This window comes from Watersipora subatra, chromosome 10 (genome assembly GCF_963576615.1).
Source record: "Watersipora subatra chromosome 10, tzWatSuba1.1, whole genome shotgun sequence".
Classification (NCBI taxonomy): domain Eukaryota; kingdom Metazoa; phylum Bryozoa; class Gymnolaemata; order Cheilostomatida; family Watersiporidae; genus Watersipora; species Watersipora subatra.
This window is the reverse complement of record NC_088717.1, coordinates 4,847,798-4,868,785: the sequence shown is the minus strand read 5'-3', so window position 1 is coordinate 4,868,785 and position 20,988 is coordinate 4,847,798. Positions and strand designations below refer to the sequence as shown.

Sequence of the window (20,988 nt, the reverse complement as noted above, 5' to 3'; positions counted from 1 at the left end):
CAAACATTGGTTTATCATCTAGTTGGTCATGCAAACATTGGTTTATCATCTAGTTGGTCATGCAAACATTGGTTTATCATCTAGTTGGTCATGCAAACATTGGTTTATCATCTAGTTGGTCATGCAAACATTGGTTTATCATCTAGTTGGTCATGCAAACATTGGTTTATCATCTAGTTGGTCATGCAAACATTGGTTTATCATCTAGTTGGTCATGCAAACATTGGTTTATCATCTAGTTGGTCATGCAAACATTGGTTTATCATCTAGTTGGTCATGCAAACATTGGTTTATCATCTAGTTGGTCATGCAAACATTGGTTTATCATCTAGTTGGTCATGCAAACATTGGTTTATCATCTAGTTGGTCATGCAAACATTGGTTTATCATCTAGTTGGTCATGCAAACATTGGTTTATCATCTAGTTGGTCATGCAAACATTGGTTAGTTGGAGTAACCAATCATGGTACTTAGTAGCCACTCAATATAATAGTTATTTTCTATTTAAAATGATCACTCACAAATGCCTTTTTAGAAGAGACCTGGTGATTGTGCAAAACTACATGACTGTGGTAGACACAGTCATCTCCCAGCAACAATATGACCTTCGAACCCTAGTGGATTTCTCTACACAAACGGTGACTCATCAACAAGAGGAATTTAAAATGATGAGAGCTAATTGCTTCCAAAACGTAGAAGCTCTGCAGAACCATTCCCAACAGGTTGGTATTTGTCAGCGCTGACTGGAATAGTCTCTTGTCATCTCCCACATTCTCATACGCATAAATGTATCTGTGAATAACAGACAATGTGATTGTATTTGTAAGTCGATGTTGTCACGTTTCTCTGTTGACCTCGTGTCTTATGGTTTTGACTTTACTGCTGACTTCCGTACAGCTCCGCTCTCAGCTAAATCCTGCCATTTATCTGTATCTAATTTTCTCGGCTCTATTTTATGCTTTTTCGAATTGAGGTCCCGGTAAATCACGGTTCCTCTGGCCATTACTGAACTATGAATACAACAGCTTTTTGGTAGTTGTTCACAATTCATTCTGTGTGCGTTATTTCCTAGAATACTGGTGCAAGACCAAACCCATTTGTGTAAATTTATTGAGGATGATTTTGAACTGGCCTATAAGAGTTGTCTTACCATCACATCCATGAAACTAACACAATTTATCATGGCTAAAGAATTTTTTAGAAGTCACACACTTTATAGATTTATTCTCTCAGCAAACTCAAGCTAAGCTTTTCAGAGTGCATATTAATTCACATGAGTTGTAATTCTCCTTTAGAACTGAACCAGTAGTAAGCATGAATATTTAATAACTGTTGTAACATTATGTTGAAATAGTAGGAGTTACTTGCTGATAATGTATATATAATGGAGTTGTCATACCATTTCTTGTAAAAGTTATTTTAGTTGTCATTTTTATGCCGAAGTCGTTCTAACTTGAATGTGAAAATATTTGATTAAAATTGAGCATAATATTATTTCAAACTTGCTATATGCAAATTAAAAATAACTATATGCCAGTACATCAGAAGAGTCTTGGTGTATTAGTAATGAAACTTCTCTGCTTGATGCCACTCCTTACACTATTTGCATCAAATTACATTTGCTATAAAGTTACTACGCACCGTAATTACTGAATATTCTGCAGCACTTTGCATATAACTATCATACAATGACTTCGCATAATTTTTTTAAACTTACCGTTAAGTAACTTTTATTGTCACCCTTTAATTAAACATCTTAGGCAATGTTAGCCAATAGCAATCAGTGTTACAAAGACGTTAGTCCTCGCTGCAACTTAGCACTTTGAATCAGGCCTGGAGATAATTTGGGGAGTTGTGTTCACCTGATCACCTATTCCCTAGTAAACTCACTTGCGTAGTTTCACTTTGTTTTTCTACACTTTCAGTTTACGTAAGGTTACAAAACTTTGGTCACTTTTTGTATCATATATTTGTAGTATAATTGCTAAGTTTCAAATATATTGAGTGATTGATTTTGAGATATTGCCAAAATAACGAGAGCACTTCTAACTCACTGAGAAACAAAAATGACTGCCGGATAAAAATTAGTTTCTAATTATTCGCTGACTTAAATTTTTATTAACTGAGGATTAAAATTAAACAACGCTCAAAAGCCTCTTTTTAGCATCAACAGTTTTACACTGAAACTGTTTGTTTTTCTATTCATAACAAATATACTCACTCTAATAGACTCAGTGTACTGCAATCATTAGGTTGAATCAGTTAACATCACTTCTTTCACAAAGTATTAAAAAATCTCTTGACTCTACTCAATTATTTTTGGAGTTGTACAAGCTTGGAGCTTCAAAAGAGTGTTCTGGTCAAAAATTATTGTGCTATTCAAAGTGTTCTCGCAGTCAATGAAAAGTTGTTAATACAGTCTAAGATTAGGGTTCTGGTTCTATATACAGGACTAGGATTTAAAGTGTTAACATAACTAGTTTCTCTTTAGAGGATACAAGAGCTGAGCAAAGATCTGGCGGACAATCTATCAGGTTTACCCAATAGGAATGAGCTGATGACTACAATAGAAGCCCGTGGCAGAGAACTTAAGAGGAAACTGGAAAGTCTGAGAGATAACTATAATAAATATGCTGACATAACGTCTAGCAAGTTTGTTGTGGAGATCATCAAAACGCAGGAAGGTTTGTCATTAGCAATATTCAGCCAATTATGTATTATAAACAACCAGTAGCAATACGCTGTGAGAGATGGTCAGCTGTAAACTAATAACTATAAGGACAATTATTCGGAAATGCGATTGGACAGTCAACTAGCGCAAAAGTTCTTGTCTGTCTACCAAGCTTAGTGTTTAGAGTTCAAATCCTACACAGTGCAATCTTTTTTCCAACTGAGTCATGGCTTTGGACGGATGAGCACGGATCATATTATAGTAAAGACTGGTCCTGCGTGCCGTGAGAGATTGCCATGTGTAATAAGTATGTGCACAATTACTCCATGATGCTGCACGATGGTCCTGTAGCACAGTTTCCTTGATGCTGCACGATGGTCCTGTAGCACAGTTGGTAGCACACAAAACTTGAATACTTGAGTTTGATTTCTGCGCAATAAAAGATTTTTTTTAACGCTCTCAGCGTGCCTTTGGATGGATGAACAAATGGATGGACACGGCTTTTACTATAGTCAATATCACCGTTAAACCAGCAGACTCGTTGGGCTATGGGATAAGTTTGAGGCTTTATTGTCGCAACAACAAAAAATTAAAACAAATAAAAGTCCAAAATTTATTTTCAATATTTTTTGCTATCAATTTTTTAGAAATACTTTCTGTTTTTTCGGGTATTTTAATGTTTTATTACAGGCTCAAAGACATCGTCCAAGAAAATAAATTTAGGATGGTTATAAACTTGCTATATATCAAATGGAAAAAATATAAAAAGCTTTATGCTATAAATTGCTATTTTTAAGTTACTCGCTCAAACTATTATTTTAAATATGAACTCGGTAAGATAAGAGTAATGGATTTTTAAATCTTTTTCTGTTACCTGGTCAGCTCAAACCCTATAATTTACTATTGCTGATATACATGAATGCAATTCAACACCTCTGATTTTCTCTTATGGGCTTCAACAGTGACCTATTGACCTCAGACATCTAATTCTGAGCATCCAGGGTGTGCAACTTTTAATAGAAGCAACAAGATATGTAAACTAACCACAGGGATCAGGAGCAAGATCAGAAAATGAACATTCCATATATTCTATTTGTTTCTTTTATGTTTTAATTAAGAATTCTAATCAAATTGTTCATGAGTAGATAAAACAGATACTGCATTTGCTGAAGACATGATTTTTAATCGAATGTGACATGTGCTCGTGCTTGGATAAACCAAATTTGGTATAAAACAGTCATTTGATTTTAAATGATAATACTTTTGTTATGTCAGCTGCCTCTCCCGAGGAAGCAGCTGACACCAGCAGTTTTGGATAGGCAGCTATGGCCTTCAGTCAAACATAAACTATGTTTATGGTGATTTAGGGAAATATTTCAATGCATGTCTTAAATTAATTTTAAGTGATAAATTAAGCTGAAACACGCTACAAAAATTAAAACATTAAATGCTGCCAAATTACATACCATAAAAAAATTACTGATTATGAAGGTCGCTACATCAACTTCTATGAGCTCACGCAGTAGAGATTAACATTTATTCTTCAGAATTTAAGTTAGAGAACCAAATCATAAAATGATATCGTAACAGTCTATAAGGTTTAATTTATAGCACGTATTTTTATATATACACCATTCTATTAATAAACCAGGCATTAGCCATTATTTCTTCCATTTGCACTAAGATAGTCTGCAGATAGTTACTAATCAGATCGCAACATGCTCATAAATTGTCAACTCAAGTTGCCACTTTCACTACGACAATCCAATGAACGTGTTCAATGATGTCATTGGACACGTTCAATGACAATTATCATCATTCATAATTCAACGTGCTCAATTAAATTCATTCACAATAATATAATGCTTTTACAATTCAACGCAAGTGAAAGCACATTCTTCAGTTTATAATCATATGACTGTTTTGGAAGCTGGCTTTCAGGAATCAGATAGAGTTTTGGAACCAAACAGCTTTATCAACCTGGTAAAAAGCACAGAGGTACTTCACCCCTTACCTAGTCAGGTGTGAAGTTTGAATATAATCAGTCAAAAGATGTAGAACGGCATAGCATGTATGCGGATAGGCACATATGCACATACGCGCAAAGTGAGAATTAGTAATAGAAATATTTTACTTTCATATTATTTTTATATTAAATATTTAAAGCTAACTTCAGGCAATGTCGTTGGCCTCAGCTTAATGATGCAATTTGTATTATTATAGATTTTCAAAAGACTGATTGGCTTGCTGCTGCAAGGAAGATCAGAGGCAGCGTTATTAGTAAACAGATATCAAGAGGAGATGATGATAATGGGTTCCAGAAGTGGCTGGGAATTGGCACTGAGTTGGACAGACTCCACAGCAGTAAGCTCTATAATATGCCTAGTTGAACTGTAGTGGAACTGTGTACAGTGCTGGCACACGTCTGATGAGAGTTTTACTGATCATGGTAGATATACATTGATGTCTTACTTGTTGAGTTGATGATAAGTGCTTCAGTCTCTCCAGTTGTACAATTACCGAGGTCTCCTTGTCAGTGAACTTAGCAATGTTCAGCCAATATCACAGAGCCAATGTTTGTACATTAACGCTCTTAAAACAACTCTCTCAGCCTCTGCTTGCAGTAGGTTGCTAATCAACACAATACTTCATCTTCTAGAGAATGCTCACACAGGTGTACCTCAGGCTACAAAATTAATCCATGTCTAGATTTTTCTATTAAGAAGCCTAAAAATAAATTGCAATTCTGAGCAAATATAATTATAAGCATTGATTTTATTTTCTTTTGTTATACAAGCAGCCATTAATCTTTTAATTAATTAAGCCTTAACACCAATAAATTTTATGTTACTATATAAAACATTAATTTAAAAAGTAAATTATATATAATCCAAACTAAAAGTAGTAACAACCAATAATAAATGTTTATTGGTATATTACTCTTGAGACCAGAAAGCAGAAGTGTATGTTTTCCAATGCATAAGGTAAGGGAGAGGGGAGGTGAGACAGAGACGATGTGGAACTTAGTCTAATTTATACTAGGTCAAGTCTAAACTGATTTTTTATTATATTTGTACTTTGTGCTTTTTAAATATCAAGTTTTGCTATTGTTTTGTTTTTTCTTATAAAAGAGAAATAATATTTTTCCTTATTGCTTAATAAGGAAAAAGTTACACATAAAATTATATGTAAATTTTTCCTAATTAAAGTTACTTCTAGCGATGACCAAATATCTGTACAACTTTCAAGTTGCATTTTAAACAATTTACATGTTAAGGTGATGATAAGACGATGTTAGAGTGTACAGTGATGTGTAATTAACAAGGCAGTGTATGTAGTATACCCTTTGCCAATAGCTTATTAACATTATTAATTGCATTACTATTAATAATCTTTGTTATTGTTAATAAGGTTAAATCTTTGTGCTTCGCCTTTTGGTTACAGACTTCCGAATGGATCCTTTACCTGCCTCTGGAATAGATAGCCTGACTTTACCACCTGCGCCGGCATCACCAGACTTTACCCCTGTTGATTTAGATGCTGTTTTTATGCCGACACATGACCTCTACCCAGAAGTTAAAGGTACCAAAATAATTTGCTCTGAGTATTGTGGTCAATTGATAATGTGCATGGATAATTACAATAAATTACTCATTAAATTATTAATTAACATTTGAATGCAAAGTTCTTAGCTATTTTAATTCAAAGTTTAATAATTAACGTAGTTTTTTGCTGTAACCAGTTTAATTTAAAAATTAATGCAGTTCGTTCAAATGCTTCTCTCAACATTTGATGAGTACAGATTTTGAAAAAAATAAATTCACCAATTCAATTATTAGTACACTGATTGGGCAAAGTAATTTTGATGTTATGCTTATTTAGATGTTAAAATGCTTAGTCTAATTTAATTGCTATTTAATTCATAAATTTCATTACTACTGCAATGATTTTACAAATTAATTTGTTGATTTAATGCATAATTTAATTTGAATATGAATTAATTTGTAACTTCAACTATTAATGAAATTATTTTGCAAATTAATTTGATGGTTTTATGCATAATTCAGGTTTATGCAAAACTTAATTTATTTACCAATGCATCGATTTGTTAAACTAATTTATTAATTAAATGCTTACTTTTAATTGTACCAAAATTAATTTTTTAATTTAATTGGTAATGTAAATAACTTCCAAACTAATTTAATGATTTATTACTTGATTGAAATTAAACACAAACTAATTTGTTAATACAATTATTGATGCAAGTTCACAAACCCAAAATTAATCAATTTAATTACTAACGCTTTTTTAAATTACCAATTAGTTATTAATTTACTTGCCATTTCTGCCATCGCCCTAACCCTGTCGGCAGCTCTCTCCTTCAGACTCACTCCAGACCGTAAGGGAGCCTAATCCCTAAGAGTCCCATTGTATTAATGTTAATTTCTTACTTATCACCGCTTAAAGGTTTCAGTAGTTAATGTTGTCCACAACTTTGCATCTTACGCGGGTCAAAAGCTGGAAATAAAACTACCACATGGTTGCTATTTGCACATGCTACATCGTTGCTATTTATATTGCTCAAGAATTGCTATTGTAGCACCACAGGTGTCCAGAGCGGATGCTGTTCACCGGCTCTATGGTATCAACATCTCTTCTAAAATGTCAATGCTCACTGTGCTATCCGTTCTTATCATACTTGACTTCCTGTTGCTGACTTCACGAGTCGCTGAAACACTTGATACGGGTCAGCAGATTCTCGATGGCTATCAGATTTGCAAGACCTATGAAGAAAAATATCGTAAGTTGGCGAATAATTGTTTGCTTTTGGTAAAAAACTAACCAGCATTTTATCTATAGCTTATCGTACTTGACGAACTCATTGAAATAAAAAATGTTTTGATAAATTAAAGATGGACTTACACAAAATTTTAATAGATTTTATTAGAAATTATCAGTATATTTCTATCATTTGCAATTGCCTTTGATGTTTAAGGTGATCTGCCTGCCAGAGTGTTTTATGATTAAAATTGACAAAACTGTGAAAGGGCGATTATGACATCTATAGTTGCACTTCGCCAAAGAGACTAACAGAATAGAGACCTGTAATGCTGCAACTTGAAAGCAATAGCTGATATCAATAATAAGAGAAAAAAGGCAACTGTGAACTTACTAAAGTCATTTCAACGTGTATGCTTCCTCTGAGCAGTTTAAGAACGATCAAGTTTTGTTGATTTTAATCCTGAAACATTCCGGCAGTCAGATCACCTCTAACATAAAAAAAAATTGCGAATGATAGAAAAATATTTATATTTTCCGATAAAACCTTCTAGAATTTTGATTAAGTTAGTTTTTAAAGACAGTAGATAAATAAAGAGCAACCTATTTACATAGAAAGTTGCAGTCTTTCAATGTAATAATCAAACTTTAGATTAAGTTCGACTAGCAACATGAGTGTGTAAATTCATTTTGGTTTAAAATTATGTTTTGTTGAAACTTGTACTGCACAATATATAAGCAATGATATACAGCCCCCCAAGGATAGCCGACGGCTGTTATATGGGCGGGGTTTAATGATGGAGCTCTGTTAGGATTATGCTAGCCTGGGTTTCTGAGCTAACACAACTCTCGCGGGGCGATCGCATTGCCTTGTTAGGTTTTGAAAAACACGACTCGCTGTTATCGTTTCATTAGCTCATTCAGTCAGTAGACCCACGGTTCACAATAGCAAACCTTGAATTTCTACAATATAGGGGTGATACCTAACCAAAATAATACATCCATACAAAATAAGACATTTCAAATTACGTACTTTTAGTAATTTTAAAATTTGTAAAGGTTGTAGTATATGCTTAAAGTTGAATATAATTTACCCGAACAACGGCTTTTTTCCTAGTTTTTGATTAATATTTTGCCACCCGTAATATAAAATGACAAAGTCTTTCATCGTTTTCACATTGTTTTACCTGGCCAATAAGATGGGACAGCAGGCAAAGCTGTGCAGTGTAGTTTTCATACTCAAAATCTAAATACAAAACTGAATTTGAGCTATTTTACGATAGCGACTATTAATATCACGAATGCTTGCGAATGGCAACTGACTGATCATAATGGTGACAATATTGGGATACTATATTTATTTGCCAACAAAGTGAATTCACCAGATAAGTAAAATAACCACTATAGTTCATAATATTTGTAAATTTACAGGGGGCTTTATTAAGCATTTTGTTTGTTCGGGTGCCGTGTTCGGGTTCATCCCAATAGAGCTCCATCATTAAACCCCGCCCATATGAGAGCCGTCGGCTATCCTTGGGGGCTGTATATCATTGATATAAGTAACCGATTGGGTATATAGCTATCTTTATATTGTATGTATTCTTATATTATATGTAGGTATACTTATATTGTATACAAGTATACCGTAAGTCCTCATGCTCAAGCCGCGCGGCTTGTGCTCGCAAACAGATGATTCACAAAGGAAAAAATAATCCTCCAACAAGCCGCCTGTGGTATTTAGCGCCTTTACTAACAAGCCGCATATAGCCACAGACCGCGGCTAACGACTGAGGTTTTGTCATCCTTGACCCCTTTGGGAGCAAGAGTGTTGAGACAGGTTTCGCTATACTCTGTCCTCTTGAATAAGAAAACAGGCTACATCAGTACATGTAAAAAGAATTTTCTTTCAGTTCCAAGTTCGAATTAAAATTCCTGAACCCTTGCATTAAAAACTTACTTGCCATGTCTCAGCTAGGTTTTTATTGCGCTGTTAGAGGGCTTATAGGCTACACTGTAGGTTTTTCATGAAGGTTTAGCCCTAGTGGTCATGGTTGTATCAAGTTAATGAGGTCAGTCTTGCTGCTGCTAACGATGTGAAATAATTGAACGCCTGTGGCTTGCTGCAATTTGTTTGATGTGGTGAGTTTTGCACTCAGTTTGGTCCATAGTTTCTGCTTCGATGCCAGCAGGCATTACCACGCTCACAACCACTTGTCTCTCACTCGTGTGTCAGAATTCATTTTGACTTAGAGCAAATAAATTCTTCTTTAGTCTAAAGTATTCCATAAACATGACCTTGAAAATAAACGAATAGGTCGCCAAAACCCTGTACATAAAAGTGTATCATGAATGCGGTTCTATGGTTATAGCGAGAGAGTTGAGCAGAGACCGCATTTATCAAGAAGCCGCCCTGAGTCCCACGTAAGTTTTAACCCTTTAGCCGCGGTCTATGACCTTGAACCAGAAGCCGCGCTTAACGACAAGCCACGTGGTTTGAGCATGAGGACTTACGGTACAATTTCGATTACAAGTATGTCATGTTATGACAATGGCACTCTTCTGTCATTGTCACAACATAGCAGAAGCACGCCATTACTTACCATACTTATAATATATGTAAGCATACTTATATAAGTGTGTATATTGTATATAATAGTATGCTTATGCATAAATACTCATGCTCATGGTGAATTGGTGAATTCATGCAATTTTTACCAGAGAGACAGACCTTGAAGGCATCTGTAAAAGACCACAACCAGTCTCCCTGTCAGATCTCTGATAGTATTTATTTTAATCAATAATACAATCAGTCATGAGAAGGTCCGTCTGTGGTACAACTTGTGTTGAAATCATGCAGCTTATTCATTTACTCGTGCTGAAATCACTGTCTGTCTCAGACATACACAAAGAGTCATAAAAAGAGTGTGTGAGCTATGTATACATGAAATACAATACACAGACAAGGATGTTATGGTGGATTACAGTTCTAGCAGCAGATAATAATAATAACAGTAAGAATACTGCAGCATACATCATGAAATGTACTCTAGTAAGTGTCATTATCGTGTAAAGTGTAGGATTTCATGTACACGGGAAGATAACTCTAAAAATCTTTACAATGCTCAGGTTTCAGCATTTGTGAAAAGTCAAACGGCTATTGGCTGAAACATCTGTAATAATTCTTTATTCAGATTTAGTATTATCTTTACAATTTACCTCCTTCTTTAGGTGTCTCTAAGGATGAGTTTCAGTTTCGATTACCTGTTTATTTTGAAAAATGACAATTGTTAATGTTCACTAGAGGATGGATGTTCCAGTGAAAAGTACATCAGCAATAAACTTACAAAGAGACCACAGAGAGTCCGATACAAACTTTATAAACTGGTAAGGAAAACACAATCAAATACAATATTGCTACATTAATAGTTGTGTTAGCTAAGATATCTTGTTAGCATTTTTTTATGATAAAATCAAGTTTATTTGAGAGAATTAAATGCAAAATTTTAGGTTCAAGAAACAGAAATCAGAAAAAACAATTTTTTACTTACAACACTTGCATCAAGTAACTATCCAAACTTTTAGCTCATTATAGTTAATTCAATTGGATGTCAATAATAGTCATACCCTAGGACACTTATGTATTCGCGGCATCTAACTTTCGCGTTTTCGCGGTGTCATCCTCTCGCGAAAATTTAATGAGCGAAACTAAACTATCATAACGAACGAGCGAAAACGCGAAGTTAAATAGCTTTGTTCATTGATATCCACAATAAAATCGTCATATTAGAAATGCAGGCAATTTTCGTCTGTGGTTGGAATCAATGGGAAATTTCTGGTAACCTCATTATAGCTAATACACCGACTGAGCAGCATGGCAAAGCAAATTAAGATTATATCAGTTTAGTCACCGAATTTGTAACTGATGAGGATGAAAGTCTGGTAGGTGAAGTCATAAAATTGCAGAATAATTATTGTAGTGATGAATTTTATTACCAACCAAAAACAATATCAACCCTCATCAGGTCTAACCACATTATCTCTTCCACTGCCAACCATGTACAAATTAGCTACCGGCCTAGTGCCAGCCATTTTACCGAAATTGCCGATATTGCTTCATGATATGTATACAGTATTTTTTCAAGTTTTACTTTAATTATCTGTATAATCACGAAAATCTAAATTGGCTATTATGTCATCAACAACTAATTACCTGTTTTATGACTCGCGCGGGGTAGTTAATGAACTCGCAGAAAAATGTTCGTTTTTAGATTAGCAATTCTCAAACAAAAGTTTAAAATTGCTTCGTTGTTTTAGGCTGATTTTATAGAGAAATCTTCGGACAACACAGTCAATTTCATAAAACACTTAAAGACTGGGTTATGTGGTCAACAAATAATAAAATCAGGTTACCAGACAATTGCTGAGAAAGTCCAAAAATGCGTTTATGGCAGTGGCCCCTAGAAAACGCATAAATGCGTTTATGGCAGCGTAAGGGTTATACAGTTTTGGTTGTGAAGTTGGTTGCTACCTATCTATTTTCTTTTTCTTGGGATTCGAGTGTGAAAGTCACAGCGGGAGGAACCTAGACGTCATTGATAGTCTAAAAAACAGATGGCAGCAAGTGATCAAATTGAATTGCCGATCTCACCCACACATTTCAACCTGTGGTTTAAAAATACGAACTAGTCCCAAATTGAATTTTTTTCTTATTAGCAAACTGGACCTGAGGAATGTAATCTGTTTTTTCCACTGCATTTATTTTCACATCACTATATTTTCGCACTCATCAGAGCCGCGAAATTAAGTTGCAGCGAAATTTTATTCTGTGTGCTACTCACGAAACTAAATACTAGCGAAATATAAGTGTCCTAGGGTATAAAACTGTTAAAAATAAATTATCAACAACTAAATTAAAAGAAAATTCATGTAGATGCAGAAGGAATGAGGAAAAGTGTAGACGTAGCATAAAAAGAAGGTAGTTCACCTCTAAGAACAAAGCTCCTGTGTACTTCTTCAATCTATTAAGAAAAAACAAAGATTGTATTGTTACATAAATGTTGTACCAATGTTGTAGATTGTACCAACTACATAAATGTGTTAATCAGTGGGATCATTGTAAAAGATCAAGCGCTTTTTTTCCACTTGTCTATCGGGGATGACGCTGTTTTGATGCCTACTGCGTTTGAGTCTGCGGTTAGTTGTATTCTACATGTTCTACAGATGCTAGAGACACAGTGTGTTCCGCTGTTGGTTGCTCTGGGAGTCCTCCTAGGTACCACATTCACTTGCCTCTCAGTTGGATTACACTTTGTCTCAATGGAAACACTGACAAACGCCGGTTTGATGAGCTCTCTGGTGAGTGAAAGAGAGGGAGAGAGATAAAAGTCGGTCAATGAATCCAAGTTTGGTAGGCTTTTATATTGCAGTTGACGACGAAAATGTGAATAATTTTAAACATTCCGGATTGTCAACCATTTTTTACTTTTGATACGACTAAATTCTAACAAAATTCAGTATTTCCTGAAAACAAAAAACCCTTTAGGAGAAAGTGGTAGTATCCATAGAGTTATCTCTCCCTTAAAGTGATAACTGTGCCTTCAACAACACTAGCGTTTCCGGTGCTAACATGGAGCTTTTAAGCCACGCCCCTTTTTTGTGCTAGTCAATCGTAGTGATCGACAGAACGATAACATCAGCCATGAGAATGATCATGAATTTCCACCTGTTAAGATAGTAATTATTGCTCATATTAAAGAAATGATGATTATAGTTTATTACTCTAATATATGCTTATTATTTAAAGCAATTCAATACCTACATGCCTTGCAAAGGCACTGAATAAATAGTGTTAAGCAAGTGAGTTAATGCAATCAGTTACTCCAATGATATACAGCCCCCACACATGGGGGCTGTATATCATTCCGATAATCTAGATAGAGCGCGGATAATATAGATACCGTAGTGTGCAGATAATCTGTGGCATAGTTAAGCACTTGTGCAGGTATCTAAAAGCATGCAGACGTTCCATCTTGATAAATAGGCAAGACTTCTGAAAAATGAGAAGAAAGTGCAATAGTGTTCAACAAAATTCTTCTGCTTTGAACGCTGAAACTCATAAATCACAAATATGAAAACAGATTTTCTATGAAAAGCATTTCCATCAATAATTAATACTCGAAATATATATTTTCTGAGTTATACTTATGGTACCACAAGCATATACATGTTCATGCCCATTTGCTTTTAAAGATAGCTTAATGAATACATCTATTAAAACCTGGAAAAACTTGGTTTGGGCTGACAGTGTTTAAGCTTCAGAGTTAATATATGATTTATGGAGCAGGAAAATTTCACATATTACATTTTTAAAGATTTTTGATAGAATTGTACTATCATAATCTCCATTTTATGTTGAAAAAGGTTTGTAACAGGTTGTGTACTACTCAAAATAGCATTTCATAAAATTTGTTTAACAATAGTGTAAGAGCTAATAACTCCCAATAAATAAGTTTCACTATGTTTACGATAGCATTATTGCTGTATGCTTTGCAGGTGGGGCCTTGGAATCTGACATCACACATAGCCTTAGATAACATCCAGATGAATATTGAAAGAATAAACACGGTAGATATTCCAGGAACTGAAACTACATTAAACCACTACATCGAAAGAGTTGAAACCCTCAATCACATATACAACAACCTCTCATTCGACAGATGGCAGATAGAGTGTGGAAACAGCCCTAATTCTTGGTAAGGTTTGTTTACTGTCGACATAAGTTAAATGTTTATAAAAATACTAAAATTAGAGGTCAAATTTCAATGCTAGACCAAGTGTAAAATATAAAAAAACATTTAAGAAATAAACGGAGAGGATGACAAAGTGAAAGGTAAAGTCACATAGCCACATGTTAGGACCTTTCAACAACACAAATACATGACACCATACTTGGTATGTCATTAGATTACGGTAACCATAAACCCTATTGCTATGTGGAAAATAGGAAAGCCAACATGACGCCAACATTAGGGTGAAGTAAAACTTCTAATAGCTGACTAACAAAGATGTGTACTTCTAAACCTCATAATAATAATACATTCATACATTGTAGGTGTGGGGAGTTCAACTATTCTCAACTAATTGAACCATTAAATATTAAAGACATGAACTGCAGTCTTCAACCTCTAACAATGATGGGGCCTTCTGATCTGCCCCGCACTCTCACTGATATGAAAGTTCAAGAACTTATCCAACCGTATATCACTTCTTTCATCTGCATCTTGGAAAGTACTTCGAGCCTACTGTTGACCTTTACCAGTTATGTTCTACTTGTGAAGATGTTATCTGCAGTGCTCTGGAATTTCTTGACAAGGTAAGAGGCAAATGCTACCAGTTGTAAGCTCATCATCAAAGGGTTGCTATAGATAATTAGTATATTTTCCTTACTGCATGACTCAGTGTTTACCTGAAGTGTTTTGTGACAATAGCAAATGTAAAATTTAGTGATCAATTAGTAATCATTGACTATAGTAATTATCAACTAGTAATCGTTAACTAGTAATTGTTTATTGTGGTAATCATCATCAATTATCGTAATCGGCAACTATAGTGCTGTAACGGAGACTAACAAGCACCAGGATGAACCAAGCCAGGACAAGTTGACCCCTAGCTAGCTGCCTATAAGAAGACCTTGCGTCTATTTGTGCCAGTTTATGTCATGTTGCAGGTGCTTGATTGCAAATACATAAGTTAAGCAAAAAGTGTATATAAACTCCAACGCTCTGAGTTTTTCATATGGAGCTAGTAAAAGTGACCTTTACAGTACTCATCGACCTTAGTAATCGTCGACTAGTAGTTAATAGCCAGCAAACTATATATACATATTTCAGTGTTTGTTGTTTGTCGTCTGGATGTTTAGTTATAGTGATAAAGTTTTAGGAACGAATAATCCACTTAGCACTAGAATTGAACTCTGAACGTCCAGTTCTTTAGACAGGCGTACTACCCACTACACTACTTGTCTAATTGGCCATGATGCTGGTTAATAATTGTGGATATACTTATGCAGCGCATAAACTACTAGCATAGCTGAAGCGTATGTCATGGTGGATCGCAACGATTAAACTAACTTTACAACGCTTATTATAGTAAAGAATTAGGTTGGCTTAAGTTACTAGCTTAAGTTACTCAAAGTCGTTGGGTAACTATTTTATTGCTTGTGCAGTGTTGGAAATTCATCTAGTCATTGAATAAACAAGAGAAAAAATGGATTGCAGCAGATGGTTTAGAGTTTAGACCCTCTTGTAACTATCCAGCCGATAACCACTGATGTTCCTTTGCTAAAAGATTAGCCAGCTGCTTGTTACCTAATCACCCTTGTACCTTTGATTAGCGACCACTACTAATCTTTTAGAACTTTAACCTTTTAGTGTGTTTTTAGTATGAAAGATTTGTTTTGTATCTAAGTCTACTAAAGTGTTTAAATTTTGTATCCAAGTCTATGATATCTCAAAAGATATTTCTGATGTGTGTGTGTGTGTGTGTGTGTGTGTGTTTTATTTCACCTTTAAAGATTACACAATTGAATTAATACTCGAGACAAAATATAATTAACCAATGCGTGAAAAAATAACAATAAGTAAGAAATGAAGATGGGGCCCATTGCGAAATGGCAAAGCCAGTGGTACGCGAGCCCGAGTCAGCAGCACAAAAACCAGACCGTAACACTCACTCTCCAGACTGGAGATGGTGCCTCAGTTCCACCTTATATTTACCGAGACATTTTATTGATCTTATTGAATTAGGTAGTCGATTCCACAGCGCAGGTGTTGCAAAGTTTGAGGATCGTTGACCGGCTAAAGTTAGATGATTAGGTACGGGAAGAGAAAGTAATTGATGACGAGTATTATAAAATGGTAGTGCTGGATCACATTTTGAGTAAAATAATTTATGGGCTTGAATAAGCAACTTATATTTATGCAATTTATCAATAGTTAAAATATCAGAGGTTTTAAATAAATCGTTTGTTGGAAATCCAAATGGCTTACGGTTAATGATTCTGACAATTTTCTTTTGAAACTGTATTATTTTGCTAAGATGAATTTTGGATGCATTGCCATAAGTTTCTATTGAATAGCATAATTTGGAGTGAATAAGTGTGTAATAAAGCATAATCAGCAATTTTTTTGGAATGAAAGCACTTATGCGGTAAAAGATGCCTGATATAGGCCGTAAATCTAATAAAAGCTTACGAGCGTGGGAAGACCAGTTCAAATTTTTATCAATTGACACTCCAAGAAATTTGACTTCATCAATTGCTTTAATAAAAATGTTATTAAAAAGAATAGGCTGATCAAATTTAATTTTGCTCTGGTAATTTTTAAAAACAGTAAAACAGGTTTTGTCAAAGTTAATGGTTAATTTGTTTGTTTGACACCAATCAGCTAGTTTTTCAAGATCAGATTGGACTTTAGGTAAATCGTCGTTTAGGTTCTTTGAACTCATAAACAAATTGGTATCATCAGCATACAATATAGGAGTTAGATGAGTTAAACAATCACAAAGATCATTTATGTAAATTAAGAATAAAGTCGGGCCTAGCACCGAGCCCTGAGGTACGCCACAAGTCAAATTGTCAGAGTTAGAAAAAGTATCATTAATTTTTGTTGTTTGGGTTCGGTGGGTTAAATAGCTTTGTATCCATCTGATGGTTAACTCACTAAAATTAAATTGCTCTAGTTTTTTAAATAATATTGCGTGATCGATCGTATCAAAGGCCTTCCTGAAATCTATAAAAATTCCTATAACACATTCACTTCGGTCAAACGATTCTAGAATTTGGTTAGTAAAAGTTGAGATGGCATCAGATGTGCCTCTAGCTCTTCTGAATCCAAATTGGTATTTATATAAAAGTGATTTATTTTCTAAATAATCAACAATTTGTTGATTAACAAGTTTTTCCAATATTTTACTAAAGACTGGTAGAATTGAAATTGGACGAAAATTACCGCATTCATTTAAAGAACCCCCTTTGTGCAAAGGTAATATTTTAGCTTTTTTAAGTGCATCAGGTACCTTCCCAGTCTCTAGTGATTTGTTAAAAATCTTACATAAAGGGTAAGCAATACTCTGTGAAACCGATTTCATAAATTTAGCAGTAATTTGATCTAGGCCAGAGGCTTTGTTTGAATTTATTGTATCTACAATTTTTAATAAACCAGTTATATCGATGTATTGGAATTCAAAAGCTTCACCAGCATTATTTTCAAGCCACAATGCTTGATTTTGGATAGGGGGTTGAGGTACTAAGTTTACAAATTTCAAGGCCAGTCTTTTACCAATATTACTAAAAAAGGAATTGAGCTCATTAGCTTTTTCAACATCCGTTATGGCTAGTTCATCAGGATTAAGGTAACAAATCAGTTTAGAAGGCTGTTTATGGCTATTTGTCTTTTGTTTTCCTAGAAGCTCATAGTTTACAAGCTGCCAAATCTGCTTTGAGCTGGTGCAGCTATTGAAAGCTTGCGAAAAATAATTATATTTGGAGTCCCTCAAATTCCTGCTAACATCGTTTCTAAGTTTGTTATATTGGCACTTCAATTTTAAATTAAGTGGGTTAGATTGAAGTTTTCTATGAAGACGATATTTCTTTTTAACGCTCAACAAAAGGTTTTCAGTCATCCATGGCTTTAAGAAAGTTTGATTAGATATAGTGTTTACTGATTTTTGGTATTTACATTTCTGGGAACAATCAGATAATTTGTCAAAAAAAGCGTTATAGAAGTAATCGACATCATTTGAAAAGATTTTGTCCCAATTAGTGTTTTCAAGCATGATTCTTAGACTTTTATAATCAATTACAGGATATGAATTAGTAGTTTTTCGGGAGATGGGTTGATTATTTTTAAATTTGTGAAAAAATGAAAATGTGGGCAAGTGGTCACTAAAGTCTGCGCTTATAGTTCCAGATGTCACTGTCGGACTAACAAAGTTTGTCAAAATGTGATCCAAGCACGTCCATTTGTTTGAGGGCTTAAAATGGTGGGTTGCAATAGTTATAGTGTTATAAAAACAGTAAGTTGCTAACAAGTTGGCATAGTCATCACTTGAATTGTCTAAATAATCAATGTTGATATCACCAGCAATGATGTGATTACTAGCGTGAGAAGAAGAAATGTGGCGTTCAAGATCATCAAGAAATTCAGCAACACCTGCGCTGGGCTGCCGATAAATCACAGTTAGAATAATAGGTGAAGCATAAACACCAAAATGCAGTCCAACAGAATGAGTGTCAGACCCAGCAATGTCCACAGCCGGCAACACCTCCACACCAATGCCATCTCGCACATAGATCCCAGCTCCACCTCCGCGTGTAGCACGTTGCGCACCTGAAAAAGTGTAATTTGAAATTTCAAAAAATTTTGTCTCGTCATCATTCAACCATGTTTCTGTTACACAAATAACATCAAAAGGAACATTACAACATGCCAGAAATTGTTCAAAAAGAAAAAATTTATTTCTAAGGCTCTGGCAGTTCACGTTAAGTATTGAAAGTTTGTCAGCGAAGAAACTCTGGCTGAACAAAAAATCATTAATACAGTATCCATGACAATCTAGATCTAAATCCAATTCAGAATCTGCCATTTTGCCAGGAAGCTCAGTAGTAAAAGTTCACTGGAGTATTTAAAGAAGTTTTAGCGTTTCTAAATCGTCTTCAGAGTTTATAGGGATGGCATCCGAGTCAGGAGTTTTAAGCAGATATATTCTTTGATTAGATGTCCACACATATTTATAGTTGTAATCCACTTTAAATTGCCGGGTTTTCCAGAAAAGTGTGCTTTGAGCACGACTCAATACTTCATTGATATAGATCCTTCCTGTTTCTTTGAAACCAAGTGCTGAGAGGGATTGAATGTTTTTTCGATATTGCTGGAAGAACTCATTGCGCTGATTGGTTTGGGTGAACTTTATGATGATGCGCTTGCTTTGTCTAATGCGGTATATCTTGTCGATGGTGGTAGGTAATTTATCAGATTTTAAGGAACTTAGCAATTTCTGATAAGCAAGGTTCAGATTTTCCGATTTATCATTTGGAATCCCATTTAACTCGACACATTTTGCTCTTTCAGCATACTCTGCTGCTTCAATTCGAGACTCTAAGCCTTCCAGTTTACCGATTTTAGATTCTATTTCTACTATGGATTTGGATAAATCTCTCTGCTTGAGTTGAATGCCCTCATTTTCTTGATGAACGTGATTGAGAGACTTTTCAAAATCGGACTGTTTGCTAACCAATGTATTTTAACCTTACTAATAAGAGCCGTGAGAGCAAGCTTTAGTGCCGTTGCATAATGCAGAGTGCTATGCATATTTTAGTTGGGATAACGATTCATATCGCCTAATGAATTCATTGCATCTCACGCAGTCTAATTGGTTAGGTTATGGCTTGGTCAACGGGAGGTTTTGAGATCGAATCCAGCTTGAAGTGGATCTTTTATTCCTAGATTTTAATAGCTATAGCTGGACAGACTGAACGACGGACTTTGAGATTTATATATATATATATAGATAATTGTTTGTAGTATTGAATGACTCCGTAATAAAGTCGGGACACGTGAAGATATGCAAACCAACCTACTGTCCGTCATGTTGCAGGTTGGCCTACGTGCCCGGAGTGAGAATTGCAATTACCAATGCGCCTTCCAAAGCTGATGAGGTTAAAGAGGCTGAAGAAGAGGATGATCTGCCGTCTCACATGAAGTTTAACAGAAGCACCATAGAGGAATTGTCACAAGAAGACAGTCTGGACTTTGAAGACCGCCAATTTCTCAAGTCTCAAGAGAGTGATTGTCCAGTGGCAGAAGAAGTCCTTTCAAATGGAGGGCATGCAGCATCTCAATCATAGAATCTTCGACAAAAACAAATGTTTTTAAATAAATATGTAAAATACATGCCTTAATGAAATATATTGAATAAATTAAAGAAATGTATGCACAATTTTATTGATTTAACATTCTTGACATGATACTTTTTATAGACAACATATTATATATAATTAATATATTATATATTAATTATCGCGTGTCAGTACTTTGCTAGTTTAGGTAATGCCACTTTTGACTTTGTGGTAACTTTGTATTTGTTAATACAATTTTATACTGCCAACCACCTGCCAACGACTGTAACACCAACCATAATCTATGATAAACTCACAACACAGATCATTACTGCAAGCTGTTATTCAGCTGTTAGCTGGCTGGTCTGAGGAACTGTAAAACTTCGCTGTTTTTAAAGGCGCCGGAGACAAGAGATCAATTAAAGTTGAGCAAGCACCACAAGATCCTTGCTTTTGAGGTGTTAGCTTCTTTTATGACTTGCTTTGTATCTAATAAAAGCCATGTTTCAAAAGGAAGGTGTTTGGGTTTTGTTTTAAAAATTCTATTGAAGGACAATAATACACCAACCCTGCTTTTATCCTTTCTGGTTTGTTTTGTTCAATTTGAGTTTTCTGGCCCATTATAAAAAAACATCCTGGATAT

The 20,988-nt window shown here is 34.8% G+C and overlaps 1 protein-coding gene across 1 annotated transcript in view; it reads left to right on the top strand.

Annotated features, from left to right (window-relative positions):
- The window catches only part of LOC137406683 (uncharacterized), an 82,045-nt gene extending 61,562 nt beyond the window's left edge, over window positions 1-20,483 (top strand). Inside the window, exons 28-37 of the mRNA XM_068093296.1 lie at window positions 536-722; window positions 2,492-2,684; window positions 4,895-5,035; window positions 6,116-6,253; window positions 7,272-7,472; window positions 10,752-10,834; window positions 12,671-12,805; window positions 14,003-14,202; window positions 14,562-14,822; window positions 20,105-20,483. Coding sequence (XP_067949397.1) covers window positions 536-722; window positions 2,492-2,684; window positions 4,895-5,035; window positions 6,116-6,253; window positions 7,272-7,472; window positions 10,752-10,834; window positions 12,671-12,805; window positions 14,003-14,202; window positions 14,562-14,822; window positions 20,105-20,354 — 1,789 coding nt within the window. The 3' untranslated portion in view covers window positions 20,355-20,483. The remainder of the gene's footprint in view (window positions 1-535; window positions 723-2,491; window positions 2,685-4,894; window positions 5,036-6,115; window positions 6,254-7,271; window positions 7,473-10,751; window positions 10,835-12,670; window positions 12,806-14,002; window positions 14,203-14,561; window positions 14,823-20,104) is intronic.
- Window positions 20,484-20,988: the final 505 nt, after the last annotated feature.